The sequence below is a fragment of the Loxodonta africana genome, chromosome 2 (genome assembly GCF_030014295.1).
Source record: "Loxodonta africana isolate mLoxAfr1 chromosome 2, mLoxAfr1.hap2, whole genome shotgun sequence".
Classification (NCBI taxonomy): domain Eukaryota; kingdom Metazoa; phylum Chordata; class Mammalia; order Proboscidea; family Elephantidae; genus Loxodonta; species Loxodonta africana.
Window position 1 is genome coordinate 101,510,870 of NC_087343.1, and position 20,993 is coordinate 101,531,862.

Here is a 20,993-nt window from a genome sequence, read left to right on the forward strand (position 1 = left end):
TATGTAACTGAAGTGATAATCTCACAGCAATTAATCTGCTAAAGAAGCACACTTTAACTTTATCTTGGAAATAGATCTTTTAACAAAATACAAGTGCTCAGTATTTTATTACTGGGTTTATAATCTAAGTTGAAAACTATTACATTAGTATATCAGCTCTGGATAAAAATCAGAGCTGTTTTCTATATTTTAAATCAGTAATTTTTTCACACATACTATAAGAATTATTAGTTATTGCTAGTTGGCCTTCAAATCTGACATCATACAAATCCCCTTTAATATTTATTTAGTCTGCCAAAGTATCAGAGGAAACATGATGAAGTGGAGACTATCTAAGGGACATTAAAATACTCATAGGGAGTAACGTGTTTCCCCAGCTTATGAATATAAGAACATTTTTATTCTAAGGAGTAGCCACTTGATTTGTAAAAAAACATTGGGATATGTTTGTTTGGTAAGCTAATGTAAACTTAAAAACATAGACTTTGACTTCAGACAGTTTCAAATCCTTGTTTAGTTTCTTATTAGCTAAATTACAAGGCAAATGAATTTCTCTTTGGTTTCCTTATCCTGTCAAATGGAAATAACACCAGGTTTCTGTGCCATGGAGGAGCCCTGGTGATGTAATGGTTAAGCACTTGGCTGCTAACTGAAAGGTTCAGGGTTCAAACCCACCAACCCCTCCAGGGAAGAAAAGACCTGGCTATCTGCTCCCATAGAGGTTGCACCCTAGGTTAAACCCTCTGGGACAATTCTACTCTGTCCTGTAGGGTTGCTGTGAGTCAGAACTGACTCAGTGGCAAACAACAACAAATTTGTGTCATGATACAATTAAGTTAGCCTATCACATATATAAGGGGGCACAAATGGTTAGGCACTTGCCTAGTAGCTGAAAAGTTGGCAGTTCAATTCACTCAGGCATCTCGGAAGACAGGCCTGGCAATCTGCTTCTGAAAGGTCACAGTCATTGAGAATACTGTGGAGCAGTTCTATTCTGCACACATGGGGTCCCTTGAGTCGGAGTCAACTTAAGGGCAACCAACAACATCACATTATACGGCATTTAATAAATGTTACTTCCTTTCCACTGATTCTATTTGGTCATAATGAATCATTTGAGCAAAAGGCAAGATATATTATGTATTATACATAACCATGAGAGTATGGCCCCTGGACACTCTTTTAACTGAGTACCGATGTCACTCTCGAGGTTCAGCCTTCAGCCAAAGGTTAGACAGGCCCATAAAACATAACGAGACTAAATGGGCACAGCAGCCCAGGGGTAAGGATGAGAGGGCGGTAGGGGACAGGAAAGCTGGTAACAGGGAACCCAAGGTCTAGAAAAGGAGAGTGTTGACACATCGTAAGGTTGACAACCAATGTCACAAAACAATATATGTATTAATTGTTTAATGAGAAACTAATTTGCTCCATAAACCTTCACCTAAAGCACAACTTAAAAAAAAAAAAAGATATGTATTATACACATAAATCTTACCTTTTGATTAAATTGGTAATAATTGCTTAACCCATTGCCCTCAAGTCAGTTCCAACTCATCGTGATCCTATAGGACAGAGTAGAACTGCCCCATAGGGTTTCCAAGGCCGTAATCTTTACAGAAGCAGACTGTCATATCTTTCTCCCAAGTTGGTAGTAATTTCAGCTTAATGAAATAATCAACATTTTTTTTTTTTTTTATGAGTTAGGGTATTGCACTATTAAGAAAAATTACTTTTCTAAATTAGATGTTCATAAGAAATATCGCATTTTAGTTGCAATTAGTATTAATATTTTATTACTGACTGTTCTGTCTGCCAACTTCTACAAGCCGTGGTGACAAAATATGAAACACTCAAATGCCATTGAAATCTGTGCCTTTAAGTAGTTATCATCACTGTACGACTTTGCACTTCTTCAAAAGTCCAGTTTGGCAAACACAGTTTACCATGTTCTGTGGCCTAGTTAAGAATTCCCACAAACATTTGTTAGTTTAAACCTGCAACAAGAAATTTTGTTTCCAATATTATTTCTTATATTTACTTTAGAAAATATAAAAATACCTCAAATTTATCTTAGAAGTAGAGAGTGTGGAAACTCTAAATAAAAAAATAAATCAGTCCGAGTACTTGGTTTTTAGTTGTAGGTTTCTAGAAGTTGCACCTGAAGACAAGGTTGAGTAAGCTTTATAGTGTACTCTTGCCAGATTTGGTATCATAGTTCCTTGGAATTGTAAAAGTATAAAAAAGCTCTTATTACAATGTAAATAAAGCCTGGAAGGATATCTCTGAACTGTTAAGAGTCAGCTTTCCCCCACACCCAACCCCTGCAAATATTTAGAGTATAGAAAGATTTTAGAAATTTTACTGGCAGTAAAAGTAGAAAGGGCCTCTATGAAGTTAGAGTTTTCTAGCTTTTTAACTCTTCATTTCACTATGCAAATAAAGTAGTCCAAGTATATACATTTTCCATAGCTGCTGTAGATGACCAGAAAAACATTTATCTTCGTATATGTCAAATGTGAAATTAATCAGTGTTTTGAATTTGACATTTCTTAAACATCTGTGTGTCATGCAGTGTGTTTGATGGGCTGACCATACACAAAAGAAGAAAGGCTCCCAGTCCGGAAAGGTAAACCAGGCTTCGGTATTGTTTTATTGTCTTTTATATAGGCTGTTCAAAAAATTAATTTCGATTTTGTGTGTTTCTAAAATTTGCAATAATAATTGGTGTTCTGTTTTAGTTTTTAAATGATCTGAGTATTCAAGAGCCTGATAGTTTAATCCTTTGATCAGCATTATTTTAGCAGTTTTAGAATGGATAGGATGTAGGGTGTGCTTTTGCAATCTTGGTGAACTGCTGGTACCTATTCCTAGGCAAACAAAAATGCATTAACACCAGAGTGCTTTATATAGACTCCCCCCAAAATGCTTGCCATCTTTGTTTATGCTGCTTTAGAAAGTTAAATGAAATGAATACCTTCACATGAAAAAATTATTGGTGGAATGTGCAATCCTTTGCACACCTTTCCAGTTAAGCGAAGAACCTGATGAGAGCCTGTCACTGTTGCTCCTTAATCATTAAGAAGGGGTCATCCTTGAGTGACACGAGGCACTCTTTCCCTCAGGCATTTATCACATAGCTTCCATGCCAGTCGTACCTCCTGCTGATGTGGAACTTGCAAAACTGGGAATGATAATTGTTTTTATAACAAATGTGGATTGAGTTAGAAAGGTCAGTGATGGTATTATTGGAATTAGGCTGTGCCTGGTGATGTCAGAACTGGAGACATGGAATAGTTAACTATTCCTTGTAAATCAAATTATGTTATCAGGAAATCACCTTGTAGGTTAAAGTGAATTGTGGTGGGAAGATACGCTTTGGTGGTTATTTGCTTATATAGAATTAGAGATTATTAGACTATAAGTTAATTAGAAAAAATTTTGGTGGTGTTTTATATGGTTCCAAGCATACATCTTTCAAGGTACTGCAAATTCTATTCAGAGAAAAAAGATCTTACAAGAGATATTTATAACATCATCGATCATTCCATGTTCAAAAAGTTTACCCTTTTATGGTAAATGCTAATCTTACAGAATATCCAAAATAGATTTAATTCATGCTGCCTAGTTTATGAAAGCTCCAAGCCCTAAGGACTCATACACATCTTTTTTTCCTCAGACATGATTTTATGTTAATTGTTCGAGGGAAAAAAAATATTAAATTGTTTGAGAAACAGACTTGTTAAATTTACTAAATGTAAAGACAAATGATTAACTTTTTATCACAGAAGAATCCTGCTATTTGAGGGTACTCTGTGTTAAAAGCAGTTTCTACTTTTTTGTGTATTTGAATTACTGTAGGTTTTTTATTTTTTAATGTGTAGATATATAGTTTGGGTTATAAATACACTATGTTTTAACCCTTAGTGCTAGACACAATTGATTTTTTTAAAGAACGCTATCTTTTTGCTATTGAAGATTATATGTATATATGTATATTATATATATATATAACTTTTTTAAAAAAAGCATAGCGAACTCTTTTCTGGGTCTTTATTTGCTGAATTAATACACAACAGTATTAAGTCAGAAAAGTAACTACAATATAATCAAATAAGTATATCATATTCTTAGTATGTATGCAATACGTGTATTATAACATAATATTGCCCTTAACAAACAAAAAAAGGCCCTTATTCAAGCATCTGCAAATAGCTGACTCCAATAAGAATTGAAACGTATCCTCCAAATTTTTTAATTTTTGTACCATTGCCCCCAAATCTTTTTAGGATGTTGAATCCATATCTCTTCTAATCTAACTTCCTTCCCAAAATATCTAAATTGGTCAACTAAACATTAATACGTAATTGGTGCTAAGCATTAATAGAAAATGACTACTTTGGAACATATGATCTACTTCTACTGAGAAATGGGGTTTAAGAAAATAATGTGCCACAGATAAGTTGAAAATCTGGAATCCAGCTTTGAATTTACACCTATCATACTATCATTTATCTTGATAGTATATGAACTACAATTACCACTGCTTCTCCATTCTGCTGTCCCCAAATGAAATAGTCATGTTGGAAAAGATCATTAATCTTAAAGTGGTGACATGTAAAAAGAATTTAGTTTGTTGTTAGTGACTTCTCAACTTAAAGGTTAGGTCAACAATGGTTGATGTCATGACTCTGATAAATTTTTCTAATGACCACAATAGTTTGATTTAGAATCATTTTTTGTTTTTGTTTGATGAAATATTTATCTTGGGTATCTGAATTTGTCCCAAAGATGCATTTTTCTCTTGTACAACACAGAGACGAAATTACAGAGCAGCAAATAAAATTTGGTAAAAGTAAATTATGTATTTTAAGGAGCTTTTCATGAAAATGTCAAAGAATAATAAAAGATGAAAATTGGTCAAGAGCATAAGGGGAAAAATTATTAGGAAACATTCTGGTGTAAAGGAATCAAGAGGATAAAGATTTACAGGTGCTATTGGGTGCTTCTGGTGGCAGTGGTTAAGAGCTTGGATGCTAACCAAAAGATTGGCAGTTTGAATCCACCAACTGCTCCTTGGAAACCCTATGGGGCAGTTCTACTCTGTCTTATAATAGGGTCACTATGAGTCGCAATCTACTTAACAGCAACAGGTTTTTGGTTTAATATATTGATAGAGAAGTTAGTGAAGGCAGATAAAAATCAGACAAAAAGCATATAGACAAATTTCCAATCCCAGGAATAAACTGTGTGTTTGAAGATTTTGAATAAAGTTCAGTTAACCAAGGGTCCAGATAAGTGTTTTGTGGAAGGTTCTTTTAGCTGAAATTCAATCAAAACTAAAGAATAAAAACAGCAATCTTAGTGGTATCATCAGAAACAGACTGTTATGGACTAATAACCCCCAGTCCTTTCTTCAAAGTTAGGGAAATCTGGATTTCTAATTTCTTGCGTTCCTATCATTTTAGTTCTTTTCTACGCCCTTCCAAAATACTGTAAATTCATATTTGGATATGAAAGTGGACTTAAGGAGAAGTAGAAAGCTGTTTTTAAGAAGTGGTCAGACTAGTTGCCTAAGCACCACTTTTCTTGACTAATTTTAATTCTTTTTTAAAATAGTAACTCTTTAAATGTAATTAAATATTTTCTGTATGCAAAAAATACATAGGAAAAAAGTAAATACATTACTAATAACGGTTGTGTTTTATGTGATAGAATTTCGAATATTTCTTTTTCACTTCTCCAAGTTTCTTGTAACTTGGTTTACATTTGTTTATAATGCAGTAACAATTTTATTTTTTAAAGTAATACTCCTAAGAATCAGCCTTGAAACTTTTCTGAAAATGTCTTATTTACACTACCATCTACTGGATTTTTAAAATATAAACTGCAGTTTTAATATATGCCATTTTTCTTCAAGGTGGGATGTAATTAAAAAACATCATTAGCATTATCTAATGAAGATCTCAAATAATACATTTACACTATACGCTCCTCCTTTGAAAGGGACTAGGACATTTTTTTACTGATACGCACCTGTAGTCTTTGTATTAAAACCCAAACCAAACCCATTGTCATTAAGTTGATTCTGACTCATAGAGACCCTATAAGACAGAGGAGAGCTGCCCCATGGGAATTCCAAGGCTGCATATCTTCACGGAAGCAGACTGCCATTCTTTTCCCACAGAGCAGCTGATGGGTTTGAACCACCAACCTTTCGTATAGTGGCCAAGCGCTTAACCAGTGTGTCACCACAGCTTCTGTCTTCATATTAAACCACTTCAAAGCAGATTCTCACCATGTTTGTTGGGTGGGGGTTGGGGTGTCATTACTCTTCAGTAAGTTTCTTAAATTGCTAAAGATTAAATTTCTTTATGTGGATATGATGTGGAGCCACGCTAACATATCTTCACTGTCTGCCTCTTCTGATTTTAGAAGTATTCATGGAACGTGAAGAATTACTTGTTCTTTGCTTGATCTTTTCAGATTATTCAACACACAAAAGCAGAGTGAAACTGATGAGATTAAATGATGGCTACATTTATCAAAGGCTGTATCTTACATGCCTTTAAAGGGCATTCACTACTATGTTACTAAATTAAGATTGTTTTTCATCTGTCTTCATAGATCTGGGAAAAAATCCACTTTATAATTTAGGTTTTATTATTGACAACATTAATGCAAATATAAACAGCTTGCCCTCTGCTGAGTGAATTCTGAGTGGAAATGTCTTGCCACTGTCCTCCAGAGCGCATTATTTTGCACCTCTTCTGCAAAGGCCAGAAAAAAAATGCCTTCCCCTAAGGTACTGTTTTGAGTAAATCCATTGAAAAAACCCATTGCTGTCAAGTCGATTCCGACTCATAGCAACCCTATAGGACTTAGTAGAACTGCCCCATAGGGTTTCCAAGAAGGGGCTGGTGGATTCCAACTACCGATCTTTTGGTTAGCTGCTGAACGCTTAACCACTACGCCACCAGGGCTCCGTTTTGAGTAGTACAACTCAAAATAACAATATTTTTATAACTTTTATATAAATCTATTGGATACCTATTTCACAAGTACAGTAGACTGGAAAGTACCACATAATTTTTTTTGGTGAGATTTCTCACCTGCTTGTCAGGGTTGTTGTCACAGTCATGGGAGATAAAATATAAGTGGGTCCTGGGAGATGAAGCACGCGTGCATTCTTTGTATTAGCATTACAGCGCCACAAGGATAGATGCTGTGTGCCTGGTATCTCACCCCACAAGGGTCAGTCTGCTTGGCTCTTGGTTAAATTATCAAGTACTGGATGTTTCACAATCAAAAAAGAAAAAAAAAAGGTTTTCTCTGTTATTTCTGAAAAAGCTTTTTTTTCCCCTCATGTACATCCTATAGGAAAAATTTAAAAATAACATTCAGCAACTTCCAACAAATAAAATGGAACACCACAACGATCTATTTAAAAACTACTTCTTTAAATATGCATAGTATTTGACTTTTCTAGGTAGGTTCTCATGTGCTTCAGAGGCCTTGCTATGGCCTGCTAGATCTCCATGTTAATGGAAACTTAGTTGATAAGAGTTCTAAGACAAAGATGAGGGGTAGGTATACCATTGTGTACAGGTGGTCATAGGCAGGTGTCAGCAAAATCACAAACACTATCCCTCCCTGTGTAATAGGAAATAGATACTCTCACCTTTGTAAAAATTTTTAAGTGTTTGTTAGTTTTTGACACCGATAAATTATTTTCCATGGTGGCAGTATTACATGGAAAAAAATGATGCAATAAAAGAGCTGAACAGAAGATTTCAAAGGGTGACTCGAGAAGACGAAGTATTATGACATGTGCAAAGACCTGGAGATAGAAAACTGAAAAGGGAAGAACATGCCCAGCATTTCTTAAGCTCAAACAACTGAGGAAAAAATTCAAGTTTCAAGTTGCAGTACTGAAGGATTCTACGGGGAAAATACTAAAGGACGCAGGAAGCATCAAAATAAGATGGAAAGAATACACACAGTCACTATACCAAAAGGAACTGGTCAATGTTCATCCGTTTCAGGAGGTAACATATGATCAGAAACCGATGCTACTGAAGGAAGAAGTCTAAGCTGCACTGAAGGCATTGGCAAAAAACAAGGTTCTGGGAATTGGTGGAATACCATTTGAGATGTTTCAACAATCGAATGCAGCACTGGAAGTGCTCACTCATCTATGCCCAGAAATTTGGAAGACATCTACCTGGGCAACGGACTGGAAGAGATCTACATTTATGCCTATTACCAAGAAAGGTCAACCAACCGAATGCAGAAATTATCGAACAATATCATTAATACCACAGGCAAATAAAATATTGCTGAAGATCATTCAGAAGTGGCTGTAGCAGTATATCAACAGGAGACTGCCAGAAATTGAATCCAGATTTGGAAGAGAACATAGAACCAAGGATATCATTGCTGCTGATGTCGGATCCTGGCTGAAAGCAGAGAATACCAGAAGGATGTTTACCTGTGTTTTACGGACTATGCTAAGGCATTCAACTGTGTGGATCGTAACAAATTATGGATAATATTGCAGAGAATGGGAGTTCTGGAACATGCAATTGTGCTCATGAGGAGTCTGTACATGGATCAAGAGGCAGTTGTTTGGACAGAACAAGGGGATACTGCATGGGTTAAAGTCAGGAAAGGTGTGTGTCAACATTGTATCCTTTCACCATACCTATTCAATCTGTCTGCTGAGCAAATAATCTGAGAAACTGGACTATACAAAGAAGAATGGGGTATCAGGATTGGAGGAAGAATCGTTAACAACTTGCATTATGCAGATGACACAACCTTGCTTGCTGAAAGCGAAGAGGACTTGAAGCACTTAACTGATGAAGATCAAAGACCACAGCTTTCAGTACGGATTATACCTCAACATAAAGAAAACAAAAAATCCTTACAACTGGACCAATGAGCAACATCATGCTGAATGGAGAAAAGATTGAGATTGTCAAGAATTTCATTTTACTTGGATCCACAGTCAACCCCCATGGAAGCAGCAGTCAGGAAATCGAAAGATGCATTGCATTGGGCAAATCAGCTGCAAGCGATCTCTTTAAAGTGTTGAAAAGCAAAGATGTCACCTTGAGGGCTAAGGTGCGCCTGATTCAAGCCATGGTATTTTCAGTCATCTCATATGCATGCAAAAGCTGGACAATGAATAAGGAAGACCAAAGAAGAATTAATGATTTTGAATTGTGGTGTTGGGGAAGAATATTGAATATACCATGGACTGCCAAAAGGACAAACAAATTTGTCTTGGATGAAGTACAACCAGAATGCTCCTTAGAAGCAAGGATGGCCGGACTACATCTCGCATATTTTGGACATGTTACCAGGAGGGATCACTCCCTGGAGAAGGACATCATGCTTGGTATAGTAGAGGATAAGCGAAAAAGGGGAAGACCCTCAACAAGATGGACGGACACAGTGGCTGTAACAATGGGCTCAAACATAAGAATGATTGTGAGGATGGTGCAGGACCCAGCAGTATTTAATTCTGTCGTGCATGGGGTTGCTATGAGTTGGAATCAACAGCACCTAACAACGACAACCGTATTACAAGTTAAACACAAATTTTGACTTGGAATTGTCATAATCACGACTGCTTTATAAAGGAGAGTATGTTTTGTGGACGTTGATGTAGAGTTTAATTATAAGATATCCAGTTCTTGGAGTAGCTTAAAAGAGGAGAGATCCTTGAGACAAATATTGGCATTTCCTTTCCCACACCTTTCTTCTGTAGGACAGCTGTCTCTGTAATAACACTTAACTGTTGCCTCAGGTGTGCCTTTGATAATGCAAACAACTGAGTGTAGTTGAGGCAGGCCTTTGAACCTGTTCTTAGAAAGTTACGTATAAGAATCATTTGTGAGCTTGTTAAAATGCATATTCTGATTCAGTATATCTGGGTGGAAATGCAAATCCTCAGCAGGGAACTTGTTAGAAATGCAAATTCTGAGCAGGGGTTGGAACAAGTTTGAAGCCCTCAGTTGAGGCCAGGTGTACTTCTTTATGCATACAGCATTTTCTCCAAACTGGTTACCATTTGAACTCTGGTGAAATAAAATGCCACAAATTGACTCATGTCATTTGTAACTGAGCCTACATTATCTTGCTTCACTAGTAGCGACACTCAGCCAGGTCTCTAGATCTCATCAAATGGATTCCTCCTGTGCAAAAAAAGAGGTGGCTTCCATGTTCATTCATTGATTGCCAGGTTGGCCACTCTTTTTCTCTTTTGAAGGAATATTCAACAATCTACAGCAGGGGAAGAATTACATTGAGATTTCATTTTTGCTGCAAACTGAAAAAAACTTTTGTGTAGCTACTTCTCTAGACCATAGCTGTTTTTCCCAATACAAATAGAGCTTTCAGCTTAATCGGTAACCCTATGGACTGACTAGAGCAAAAGAACAGTGTAATTTGGTTACTTTTTCAAAAATGGGGTTATGTAATTTTTCTGTGCCACTTGGAGACAGAAAGAACTATCATTTAAATAATAATAAAAAAAAACCCTAAGTGTCTTTACAAAAATACTGCTGTGCATGCAATAGAATACTTCATTTTTTTTTTGAAGGTTTAGAATGTGAAGGAAGGACGATCCCAATAAATTCAAACTCATTTAACACCAATTAAGTATTTGTTTCATTTTTTTAGTACTTAACCCAGATCCCCTTGGAAAAGCATAGATTTAATCATTAAATTAGAGCAAACCTTTCACAGTGTTGCTCATTTCTATATCATATGCCTGGGCATTTAATGGTTTTTATTTGCATAGTATTCTTACATAATGAGAGATTTTTCTTGGTATTTTTTTTTAAATTTCAGAGATTCAGATGCAATAAGTTATATGATGTGACTTCCACTATATAAATTGCCAATGTACAAATATAGAAACTGAGGCATAAAACAGTAACATTTTTACCAAAATACAAGAGTGTTTTATTTATTTTCCTCTCTGGTGAGTTAACACCATTCTGGGCAAAAGAATTATAATTGAAAGGAGTAAAACTACGGTAAGAATTCATTACATTATTTTTTTTTAATTGTACCTTAGATGAAGGTTTACAGAACAAACTAGTGTCTCATCAGTTAGTACACACGTTGCTTTGTGACATTGGTTAACAACCCCATAACATGTCAACACTCTCCCTTCTTAACCCTAGGTTCCCTATTACCAGCTTTTCTGTTCCCTCCTGCCTTCTAGTCCCTGCCCCAGGCATTACATTATTTTTTTAATGTAGTTTTAATTCACATTCTACTAAGGAATTAGAAAAGCCAGTTGTAGATACTCTAATGGAAACCTGCGTGTGCGACCAGACACACTTATTTAAAGGCCTGGAATTTAAACAAGCATCAATTAATAATACCTCAGGCCTTTCCAAGAAGTATGATGGGAAGTCAAGTTGTGGTGACTTCTATATTTCTAGGGGGAAGTCAGCCCCTATATTTCTAGGGGAAGACAGTACAACTTGACCAAGGCAAAGCCACAGAAGCTTCCTAGATAACTTCCAAACACCTTGAGGGACCCAGTTACTGGGGCTGAGGGCTGGGGACCATGGTCTTGGGGGACATCTAGGTCAACTGGCATTACATAGTTCTACATCCTACTTTGGTGAGTACCGTCTGGGGTCTTAAAAGCTTGCCAGCATCCATCTGAGATACATCTATTGGCCCAATCCTGTCTAGAGCAAAGGAGAATGAAGAAAACCAAAGACACAAGGAAAATATCAGTCCAAAGGACTAATGGACCACATGAATTACAGCCCCCAACGACCTGAGCCCAGAATAACTAGAAAGTGCCCAGCTACCACCACCAAGGATCAAAATAGAGGGTCCTGGACAGAATGGGAGAAAAATGTAGAAAATTCAAATTCAGAAAAAAAGACCACACTTAATAATACCTGAGGCTTTTCCAAAAAAAGATAGGGACTGGAGGAACCCCCAAGACTATGGCCCCCTGAACACCCTGCTAACTCAGAACTGAAGGCACTCCCCATGTCCACCTTTCAGCAAAAGATTAAACAGGCCTATAAAACAAACATGCTTCTTAGTTCAATCAAATATATGAGACCAAAAGCGCAACACCTGCCCAAGGGCAAAGACAAGGCAGAAAGGAACAGGAAAACTAGATGAGTGGGGAACTTGGGTTTTAAAGGGAAAGAGGAACAGTGCTGACACATTGCAGGGATTGCAACCAATGTCACAAAACAATTTGTGTATAAATTTTTGAATGAGAAACTAAATTGAGCTGTAAACTTTCACCTAAAGCATAAAAAACTTAAAAAAAAAAAAGTATAATAGTGGGTTTTTTGCATTTCTAACAAGATTCCAGGTGATGCCAATGCTACTGGTTAGGGACCAATTCTGAAATCTGCCAGTAGAGCCAAAACCAAAAAACCAAACCCACTGCTATCGAGTTAATTCCAACTCATAGCGACCCTATAGGACAGAGTAGAACTGCCTGATAGTTTCCAAGGAGCGCCTGGTGGATTCAAACTGCCGACCTCTTGGTTAGCAGCCATAGCACTTAACCACTATGCCACCAGGGTTTCCACTAGTAGAGCAGTGGTTCTCAAAATTTATTATAGATAAGACTCACTTGGGGATCTTGTTAAAAAATGTAGACTCTGATTCATTATATCTGGGGTAGAAATGCAAATTCTCAGCAGCGGTTTGAACCAGAATGAACTGGTTTGAAGCCCTGGTTTTTGCATAACTGGTGCATCAACTGCCTTATACTTTTTTTTATGTGAGTGAGTACAAAATTTGCAAAGATTATGACTCTTTAGGCAGATTTAACAAGTGTATAAACTGATACGAAAACCTGTTCAATAAAACTTAATACAGAAGTAGGCAACTTTCAGCATCAGAGACATTTTAATGTTGAAATCAAAGTGGAAAAAAGTTCCTATGGTCCCTGGATTTTTCTTCACTTTTAAATATAAAGTAAAAAGCTAAAAATTACTTTTAGAAATCTATCAAATTTGACTTCAGCTCCAGATTTGGTTTTACTAGACTATCATTGGTTTGACAATTGCCAGTGATAAGAGAGGTCATAAAGTATGCACTCTGTACATATATCATGAAGTGAAGTCACTTAGTCTCCCAGCTCAGATCATCCTAGTGCAAGTATACATGACACACAATGTTTCAAAAATCATTTGGAAATCACTATAGAAACTATTGAGAGTGGAATAGTGCCAACATGAACAAGGAGTACTGTACTCTTTTTATAATTGAAAATGTTACATACAATGCACTTATATGCATTTCTTAGGAACTATCACAATTTATGGCAATAGTTGTTGTTAGGTGCCGGTGAGTTGGTTTTGACTTATAGCAACCCTATAGGACAGAGTAGAACTGCCCCATAGGGTTTCTAAGGAGCAGCTGGTGGATTTGAATTGCCAACCTTCTGGTTAGCAGTTGAGCTCTTAACCAGTATGTCACCAGGGCTCCAATAATAGTAACTTGGAATGTAAACAGTTAATGACCTTCAGTGAACTCACTCACTGAAAGATACTGAGGAAAATATTTAGTAGTTCACAATGACTACTACATTTAGCAGCCCTGGTGGCACATTGGTTAAAGGCTCAACTGCCAACTAAAAGGATGGCAGTTCAAATCCACCAGCTGTTCTTTGGAAACCCTATGGGGCAGTTCTGCTCTGTCCTATAGGGTCGCTATAAGTAGGGATCAACTGGATGGCAATGGGGGTACTATATTTAGCAATCCAAATAGGTGTTAGAATGACATCTAATCTAGCTAGAGACAGCTTGAAATATTTAAATGCTGAAACTCTCAAAATCAAGGCAAGTGAGGCAGTTCTCAAAAGGCAAAATTGCACTTAATGTGAAAGGGGAAATGAAATAGTTAAAATCCTACCAGACACAATCTATCTTCAGCCTATGAACGCAGTAGCTTCTAAAAGCAAGAAGATTCTCCTTAGTATCACTTTCATGTCCCAAGACAGTTTTTACTCTTCTATCAGTTTCATTGGATGCTCACCCCTCTGAAGGTACTGTATTTTATACATTAAAAAAAAAAATTGCCGTCGAGTCGATTCCAACTCATAGTGACCCTATAAAGCAGAGTAGAACTGCCCCAAGGAGCGCCTGGTGGATTTGAACTGCAGACCTTTCGGTTAGCAGCCATAGCACTTAGCCACTACACCACCAGGGTTTCCATTTTATACATATAGCCAAGGTATCAGGGAAAACGTTGATTGTCCAAACCAAACCTGTCTCTAAGTTAAGTGTCTTTTATAAGAATATGTACATAATCCACCATCACTCTTCCCTCAACCATCAAAAACTAACCAAAAGAGGGAGAAAAAGGAGTACTGATTATACTTAGAAAAGATTATTTTCTTTTGTATTTAATGCAGTGAATATGTGTATTCAACATTACCATTGAACTAAACATCTGAAATTTGATACAATGAAACAAACAATAATTAGTCATCTGTTAATGGTTACTCTCTACTAGGTACACTTGAGGTTATAGAGTATTAGGCTTGCAGACATCTGAATAGTAGACATTGTCAGCACAGAACATAAATTTCACGCAAGGTATAATCAAAAGTTATTTCAAACCAATTGTCCCATCAATAAAATTTCTGTAGTAACATCAACTTCATGGAATTCAGATGTAAGCATGTCATTATAAACATGATGCGCTAAATAGAGCATATTGAGGTCAAAGCCTTTCTGTAGAAAGGGAATTTAATTGACATTCTTTCACGCATTGTGTATAAACAGATCAAAATAGTTTTATCATAAGAAACAGTATTTAACAACGTATCTTTAAAATAAAAATACTTTAAAAATAAGCTTTGATTAGATTAAATTGTTTTTTTAAAGAATCCTCCTTTAGAATGAAATACATATCTCTTGCTTCTGGCTTTTCTATATTTTTCCAGCATAACCCCACCCTGACCCCATCCCAGTCTATTAGTAATAAAGTAGTGCAAAACACTGTCTGCAGCAATTTCAACCACGCTTCACCCCCTACTAAGTCAGGGAAGTGAGACATTCTCACCAAATGATTGTTCTCTCCAGAGGTATACTCCCCTGATATACCAGAGAGTAAGTAGCAAAAACTACCGTTTAAAGAGTCTTAGGAATGCAATTTTAAGTATAGATTCTATGATAAGCAGTGAAACATTTTTAAAGGCAAGCCCCTCTCCCCATAAGCAGTTTATTTCACAAAACAGGTTTTCATGCATTCATGTTACCAAGAATGATTATTTTTTCCATAAATGAATGTAATGAAACACTGGCATATCACTCTGCACACCGCATTCTCCTCCACATTGAAATTCACACGAATAACAAAAATCATCCTATGCATTAAAGTATTTTAGTAACCTAATAAGAAAGCAAATACCTTTTTTTTCTGTGAGAACACTTGAGTATTACATTTTTTTTATATGCATAAAAGGCAAAATATGACACCAACAGCGATACAGATTTAGTTGGCTAGTCTTTTTGACAGCTGAACAGGGTTGCTAATTTACTGTATCAGTATAAATTAAAGTAGTGGTGCACATATAAAATTCATTTAGGCAATCATTTATAAATCTGGCAGTATTTTTGTGTAGTCCTGTAGAGATTTTTAGCTTTTAGATGGAATGATACAAGGTTTGAAGGTTTTCTTTATAGAATTTCAGAAGGTTGAAGATTCTCTTGAGGGGGTGAATGTACTTTAACTCGTTAGCTTGAAATCAGCCTCTTGTTGTATGCCGTAGAGTCAATTCCGATTCACCGAAGCGTCAGCAGTTCAAACTCACCCAGTGGCTCCGTTGGGGAAAAGACCTGGCAACTGGCTCCAGTAAAGATTATAGCCTAGGAAACCCTATGAGGCAGTTCTCCACCGTTGTACAGGGTTGCTATAAGAAAATCAGCCTAGTCATATCGAAATAATTTGCACAGGAGTGAATTTGCTCAGGATGTGAAGTCAGAATCTATGTTAAGCTGAAATGTATCCATTCCATTTTTCAGGTTTTGGGATTTCCCCCCTTTTAAAATGTATAAAACATAGAAAACTGGAATGGATTACTTTTTGGATAAAAAATAGTTACATTAAAGAAAAAACTTTAAAATGAAATTGACATTTACATTTTATGTAGATTTAATCAGAGCACAGCTGAGCATTTAATCTAATATTCTGGTTCCTCCACTTGTAATTAGAGACGTGTGTATCTTCCAGTGCTATCATCATTCTTACATTTTTTGTGTTTCAATGTGTTATATTATTACCCACAGCTAACAAGGCATTCACACAGCAGGAGCTAAACTTTTATCAAATTGATTCTGTACAACGGAAGTACATTTTTAAAGTCATATGCTTTTGTATACTATTTACAAATCCTCTCGATCATGATAAAAAAAAAAAAAAGAAGACAAAATAAATAAAAAGCAGAAAGAAAGGAAATACTGCTGAGGCTGAAGGCTTTTTCTTTTATCTTCCCAAACAGATGCTGGTCTCCTCGGTGCTTGGAGCTGGCTATCCCAGATTGTTTTTCTTCCTTTTACATGGGCTATGAGAAGGATCTGGTTTCAGCTCTTGGTATTGCACCTGTTTAAACAGAGTTCAGAGACAGACTGGTCAGGTGGCCACTTTCTGGCAAAGGAAGGAAAAGCAAAGTAATGAGAGGCTGCTTGGAGAAAAAAAGTGCCCATTCAGGAAGATGTATGTGATCTGCAGCTGGGATACAGAAAACAATAGGATGATAGAGGGATAAGTAGAAGGAAATTCTGCCCAAAACTACAGGAGAGCCCTGACAAGAGCTTTGGTAAGGGCTGTCCGTAATGCATTACATTAAAAACAAAATCATTTCAACTGATTTTGAAGGGCTAGATAATTATGGTTCTTTACAATTTATTGTTTGTTTAATACAATCTTAATCCCCATATAGTCCACTCTCATGTCTGATACCAAATCAAAATAAATACCAGGTTAAAACAAACAAACAGGTATTGCTGCAACCCAACTTCAAGATTTTGATAACAACATTTCTCATATTACTCTGAAAATGGATAGTGGTTAATGGCAGTTAAAGAATTTCAAAAGATTTTTGAGATATGCCCAGTCTTCAAAAGCAGTCACTTTCTCCCCACACCTTACTGATCTCCTAAATAAAAAACCTGTTTCTGTCAAGTCGATTCCAACTCATAGTGACCCTATAGGACAGAGTAAAACTGCCACAGGGTTTCTAAGGAGTGGCTGGTGGATCTGAACTGCCAACCTTTTGGTTAGCAGCCGAGCTCTTAACCACTGCGCCTCCAGGTCTCCGATCTCCTAACCAGTTGCCCTTATTCTGGCAATCTGCTTCCCTAAAGATTACAGCCAAGAAGATCCTGTGGAGCTTGGTTCTACTCTGTTACACATGGTGCTGCCATGAGTCAGAATCAACTCACCTGCAGTGGGTTTGGTTTGGGTTTTATTCATTCTGAAAACTCATTTAATTCATACAAATTCTGAAAAGAATTTTTTTTTTTTTCTCTTAAATGCCCACTGGCACATTTTGCTTTCATTATCTAATATTCCTATTTCCTTCCCTCAGGTAATGGTGACTCATGGTGGTCCTCTTCACAAATTCTAGCTGAACCTTGCTTGGGGGGAGATTTCCCCTGACAGCCCTGGTAGATTCTTTATACAACCTCTCCTATTCTCCCGTTACCCATTCTGTATAAATTCTTGGATATCACCCCATGTGGGCTAACTTCCTGAATCGTAAAATCTGCTACAGGCTTTGTTAACTTTACCTGGCTCTTCTAAAACCCTGAAATTAAAAGGATATAAAAGTTAAAACTCAGTGTCACACTAACTTATAATAATAATGAAATCTACATACCACTTGTACATCTGAAGGGACTCTGGAAAGGAAGTCAAGTAGTTCATTGTTATCAATTGCATATGGACTCCGAAGCTTCTTTGTAAATTTATTGATGCCTGGAAAAGTAAGAGATCAAACATTACTAAAATCCCCAAAGTCTAGGGACTATCCTCTTGCTGTAGAGAGCATGTTTCTTGCAAAAGCATTGCAGTGATTTGAAGATCTAGTGTGTACGCTGCTCTGCAGCCTTGACAAAATAAACCAAGAAACCCAATTTCCTCTCTCCCCCATTTCTTCTATTTCTTCATTTTTTCCCTCCATCCTTCCTTCCTCTTTTTCCTCCCACCTTCCCAACTCCACTGCTGGTTTGTTTTCTCTTTGTACTTCAGTAGCTTCTTCCCAGAAGAAAAGGTTCTCCATTGGGGAAATGAGCAATGGCATATTTTAACTTCTTTCCTCACTGTTATAGTTCTGGAACCCTGGTGGTGCAGTGGCTAAGAGCTACGGCTGCTAACCAAAAGGTCAACAGTTTGAATCCAGCAGCTGCTCCTTGGAAACCGTATGAGTCAGTTTGGCAACAAGTTACAGTTCTTAGAAGCCTTGTTTCAATGTTTTATCCAAGATGAAACTTGTCTTCCTACTTTTTTAGATGGGGTTATTTTTAAAGTAGGAGGTCTGATTTATTGATTTTCTTTTTTTTTCTAAATATACACCTTTTGAGGAGAGGCTGCTGTTAAGTAAACTGAATGTTTAAAAGGAACATGACCTTGATTTTTTTCAAAATGACCCGAAATTGAAAAGAGTTATCTGCTGGCTTTTAAAAAATATAAACAGCTAACAGCTTTACATGAAATCAACAGGCTGATAAAAAACAGCCACATAACTTAAGCATCTAGGCTCGTATATTTGGGGTGTCTCATGCGGAATAACCTTCTTCTTCTGGAATTTGGTGGTGGTCTCTGTCTCCCCAGGTGAGACCCAAGTCTTAAATTTCTGGTTAATATTTCAGCAATCACCTGCCACTAAAGGAATATTGTTCTTGTTTTATTTTGTTTGATGAAACAAGAGGCCCAAACACATTCTCTAAAAATTACTTTTAAGACAGCTAGCCAGTGAGGCCACCCCAGGTTACATAACCAGATGTCTGTCTGCCATGGGCTCCAGTTTCTGAGAACCTGGAGAAACAAAATGAGAGGAGGTTCCCCACCTATGGGGCAAAAGAGGTGCTCATGAGCCTGAGGCAGGTCTGACCCGAGGTAGGTTAGAGGTAACAAGCTGCTGCATATGACACACTACCCTAATTCCTTCAATAAAACAGCATCTGTTTTAAATATCAGAGGAAGGAATGAGAGATGAAGGCCTGAACATACAAGAAGGAAGAACGTGGTGGGAAAGCCTCTTCCCTTGTGTAGTGAGAGTGCTATTTGAGTTTCTTTAAATTGTAGAAATTAGGAAAGGAAACAAAAAAATCACCATTTTCCCCCAGGGTGTAAAGGTAATGATACTGATGATAATAACTGATGATAATAATAAGAAAGCTTGTTCAAGATATGATGAGTTGGGCCAAAAAGAATAGGGAGATAGGAATCTTAAAACTGGAGGGCTTGGAGGCATGAGACTCACTTAATTACAGTGTATTTATTTAAAACTCTTAATAAGAAAAGAAGAAAAAGCATGCTTTGATCCTTTTGCTTTCAGTGTAAGCTGATGTTTTTTGAGGTGAAAGCCCCATTTTGGTTCTTTACCTTTTTTTATTGGATTAGCAATCTTGGGTGTATGTATATGCAGGCCGAGAGAAAGTAGGAAATCCTACTTCTACCCAAGCTTGTTTATATATACATACATATATGAAATCATTATTGTAGTAGTTTTACTTTTTAGTACATCTTACCAAAACCAAAAACCCACTGCCATCGGGTCGATCCCGACTCATAGCGACCCTACAGGACAGAGCAGAACTGCCCCGGAGAGTTTCCAAGGAGCCCCTGGTAGACTCAAACTGCCAACCTTTTGGTTAGCAGCCATAGCTCTTAACCACTACACCACCAGGGTTTCCTAGTAGATCTTAGAGACTCAAAATTGACTTTTCCAAACCAAGAATATTGACAGAAAGATAAACAAACAACCACGAAGAATACTGAAACTGCCCACCTCCTAAATGGAGTCTAGGTACATAGGAACTGCTGGCATGCAGCGTAATTGCATTAAAAATGAGGACCAAAAAAAATCACCTTTAGGTTTTTGTGGAAGCATGCTAGTTTAGTACACATAAAGCAGGTTTCATGTTCCTAAAAAAAAAAGCAGCCTGTAAATGCCAAAGACCCTATTCCTGCATCCTAAAGGTGACCTCTTAAACAGGCGCCCACGTACACTCCATGCTTGCATACACTTCCACAAGATAAAGTACCACGGAACAAAAGCATATTGTCTTAAATGCACCATATGGATCAAAATGCCTCTGTTTGTGTATAAGTGGTAAAAATAAATCAGAGTGATCTCTAGACAAAGCTACACTTTGATATATGAAGAATCGGCACAACTACATGTTTATGATATGATGGAGCCTATGTTGCCAGATAAGAAAAATGCATTTTGCCGGTAGGCCTAAATCTTTATACTGTTGTGATTTTTAACTGGCCTGTCTCTTTTCATCATGGAGTAGCTTCATGACCATAAATATAGAGAACTCCTGACAGTATAACTCATCCCTTAAAAACAGTTTGTTCTTAGCAGCTTAGACAGTTTTTTAAAAAAGGCTTTACTTACCCCAGACAAGGACAATGTATCTCAGTGGAATGAAGTACAGGATGACTGTGAATACACAGAGGGCGACAATGGCCAGCCAGCTTAAGAACGGGACAGTCCAGTTGAAAGTACTGAATGAAAAATTAACATAGCAGCCATCTGAGCATTTCATACTTTTTTCAACCAAAGATGAAAATAAATGTAATTCAGTCTCAAAATCTGGACTTGGGACCTAGTTAGACCTAGTTAGTTAGCATTTCTCCCTGGCATAGAAGCCAGTTGTAGTAGGCTCTCAGAGAACATGGGTTAGCCATAATCTGCTGAATTCCATGAACGTAGTTAAGGGACCTTGCCACTACCCACTCTGGATCAC

The 20,993-nt window shown here is 37.0% G+C and overlaps 1 protein-coding gene across 17 annotated transcripts in view; it reads right to left on the bottom strand.

Moving 5' to 3' along the window:
• Nucleotides 1-18: 18 nt before the first annotated feature.
• The window catches only part of MCTP1 (multiple C2 and transmembrane domain containing 1), a 632,230-nt gene continuing 611,255 nt past the window's right edge, over nt 19-20,993 (bottom strand). For all 17 annotated transcript variants that reach the window (XM_064274169.1, XM_064274167.1, XM_064274164.1 and 14 more), the window contains 3 exons: nt 20,642-20,751; nt 17,894-17,991; nt 19-16,614 (listed from right to left, as the gene is read on the bottom strand). In XM_064274169.1, coding sequence (XP_064130239.1) covers nt 16,543-16,614; nt 17,894-17,991; nt 20,642-20,751 — 280 coding nt within the window. In that variant the 3' untranslated portion in view covers nt 19-16,542. The remainder of the gene's footprint in view (nt 16,615-17,893; nt 17,992-20,641; nt 20,752-20,993) is intronic.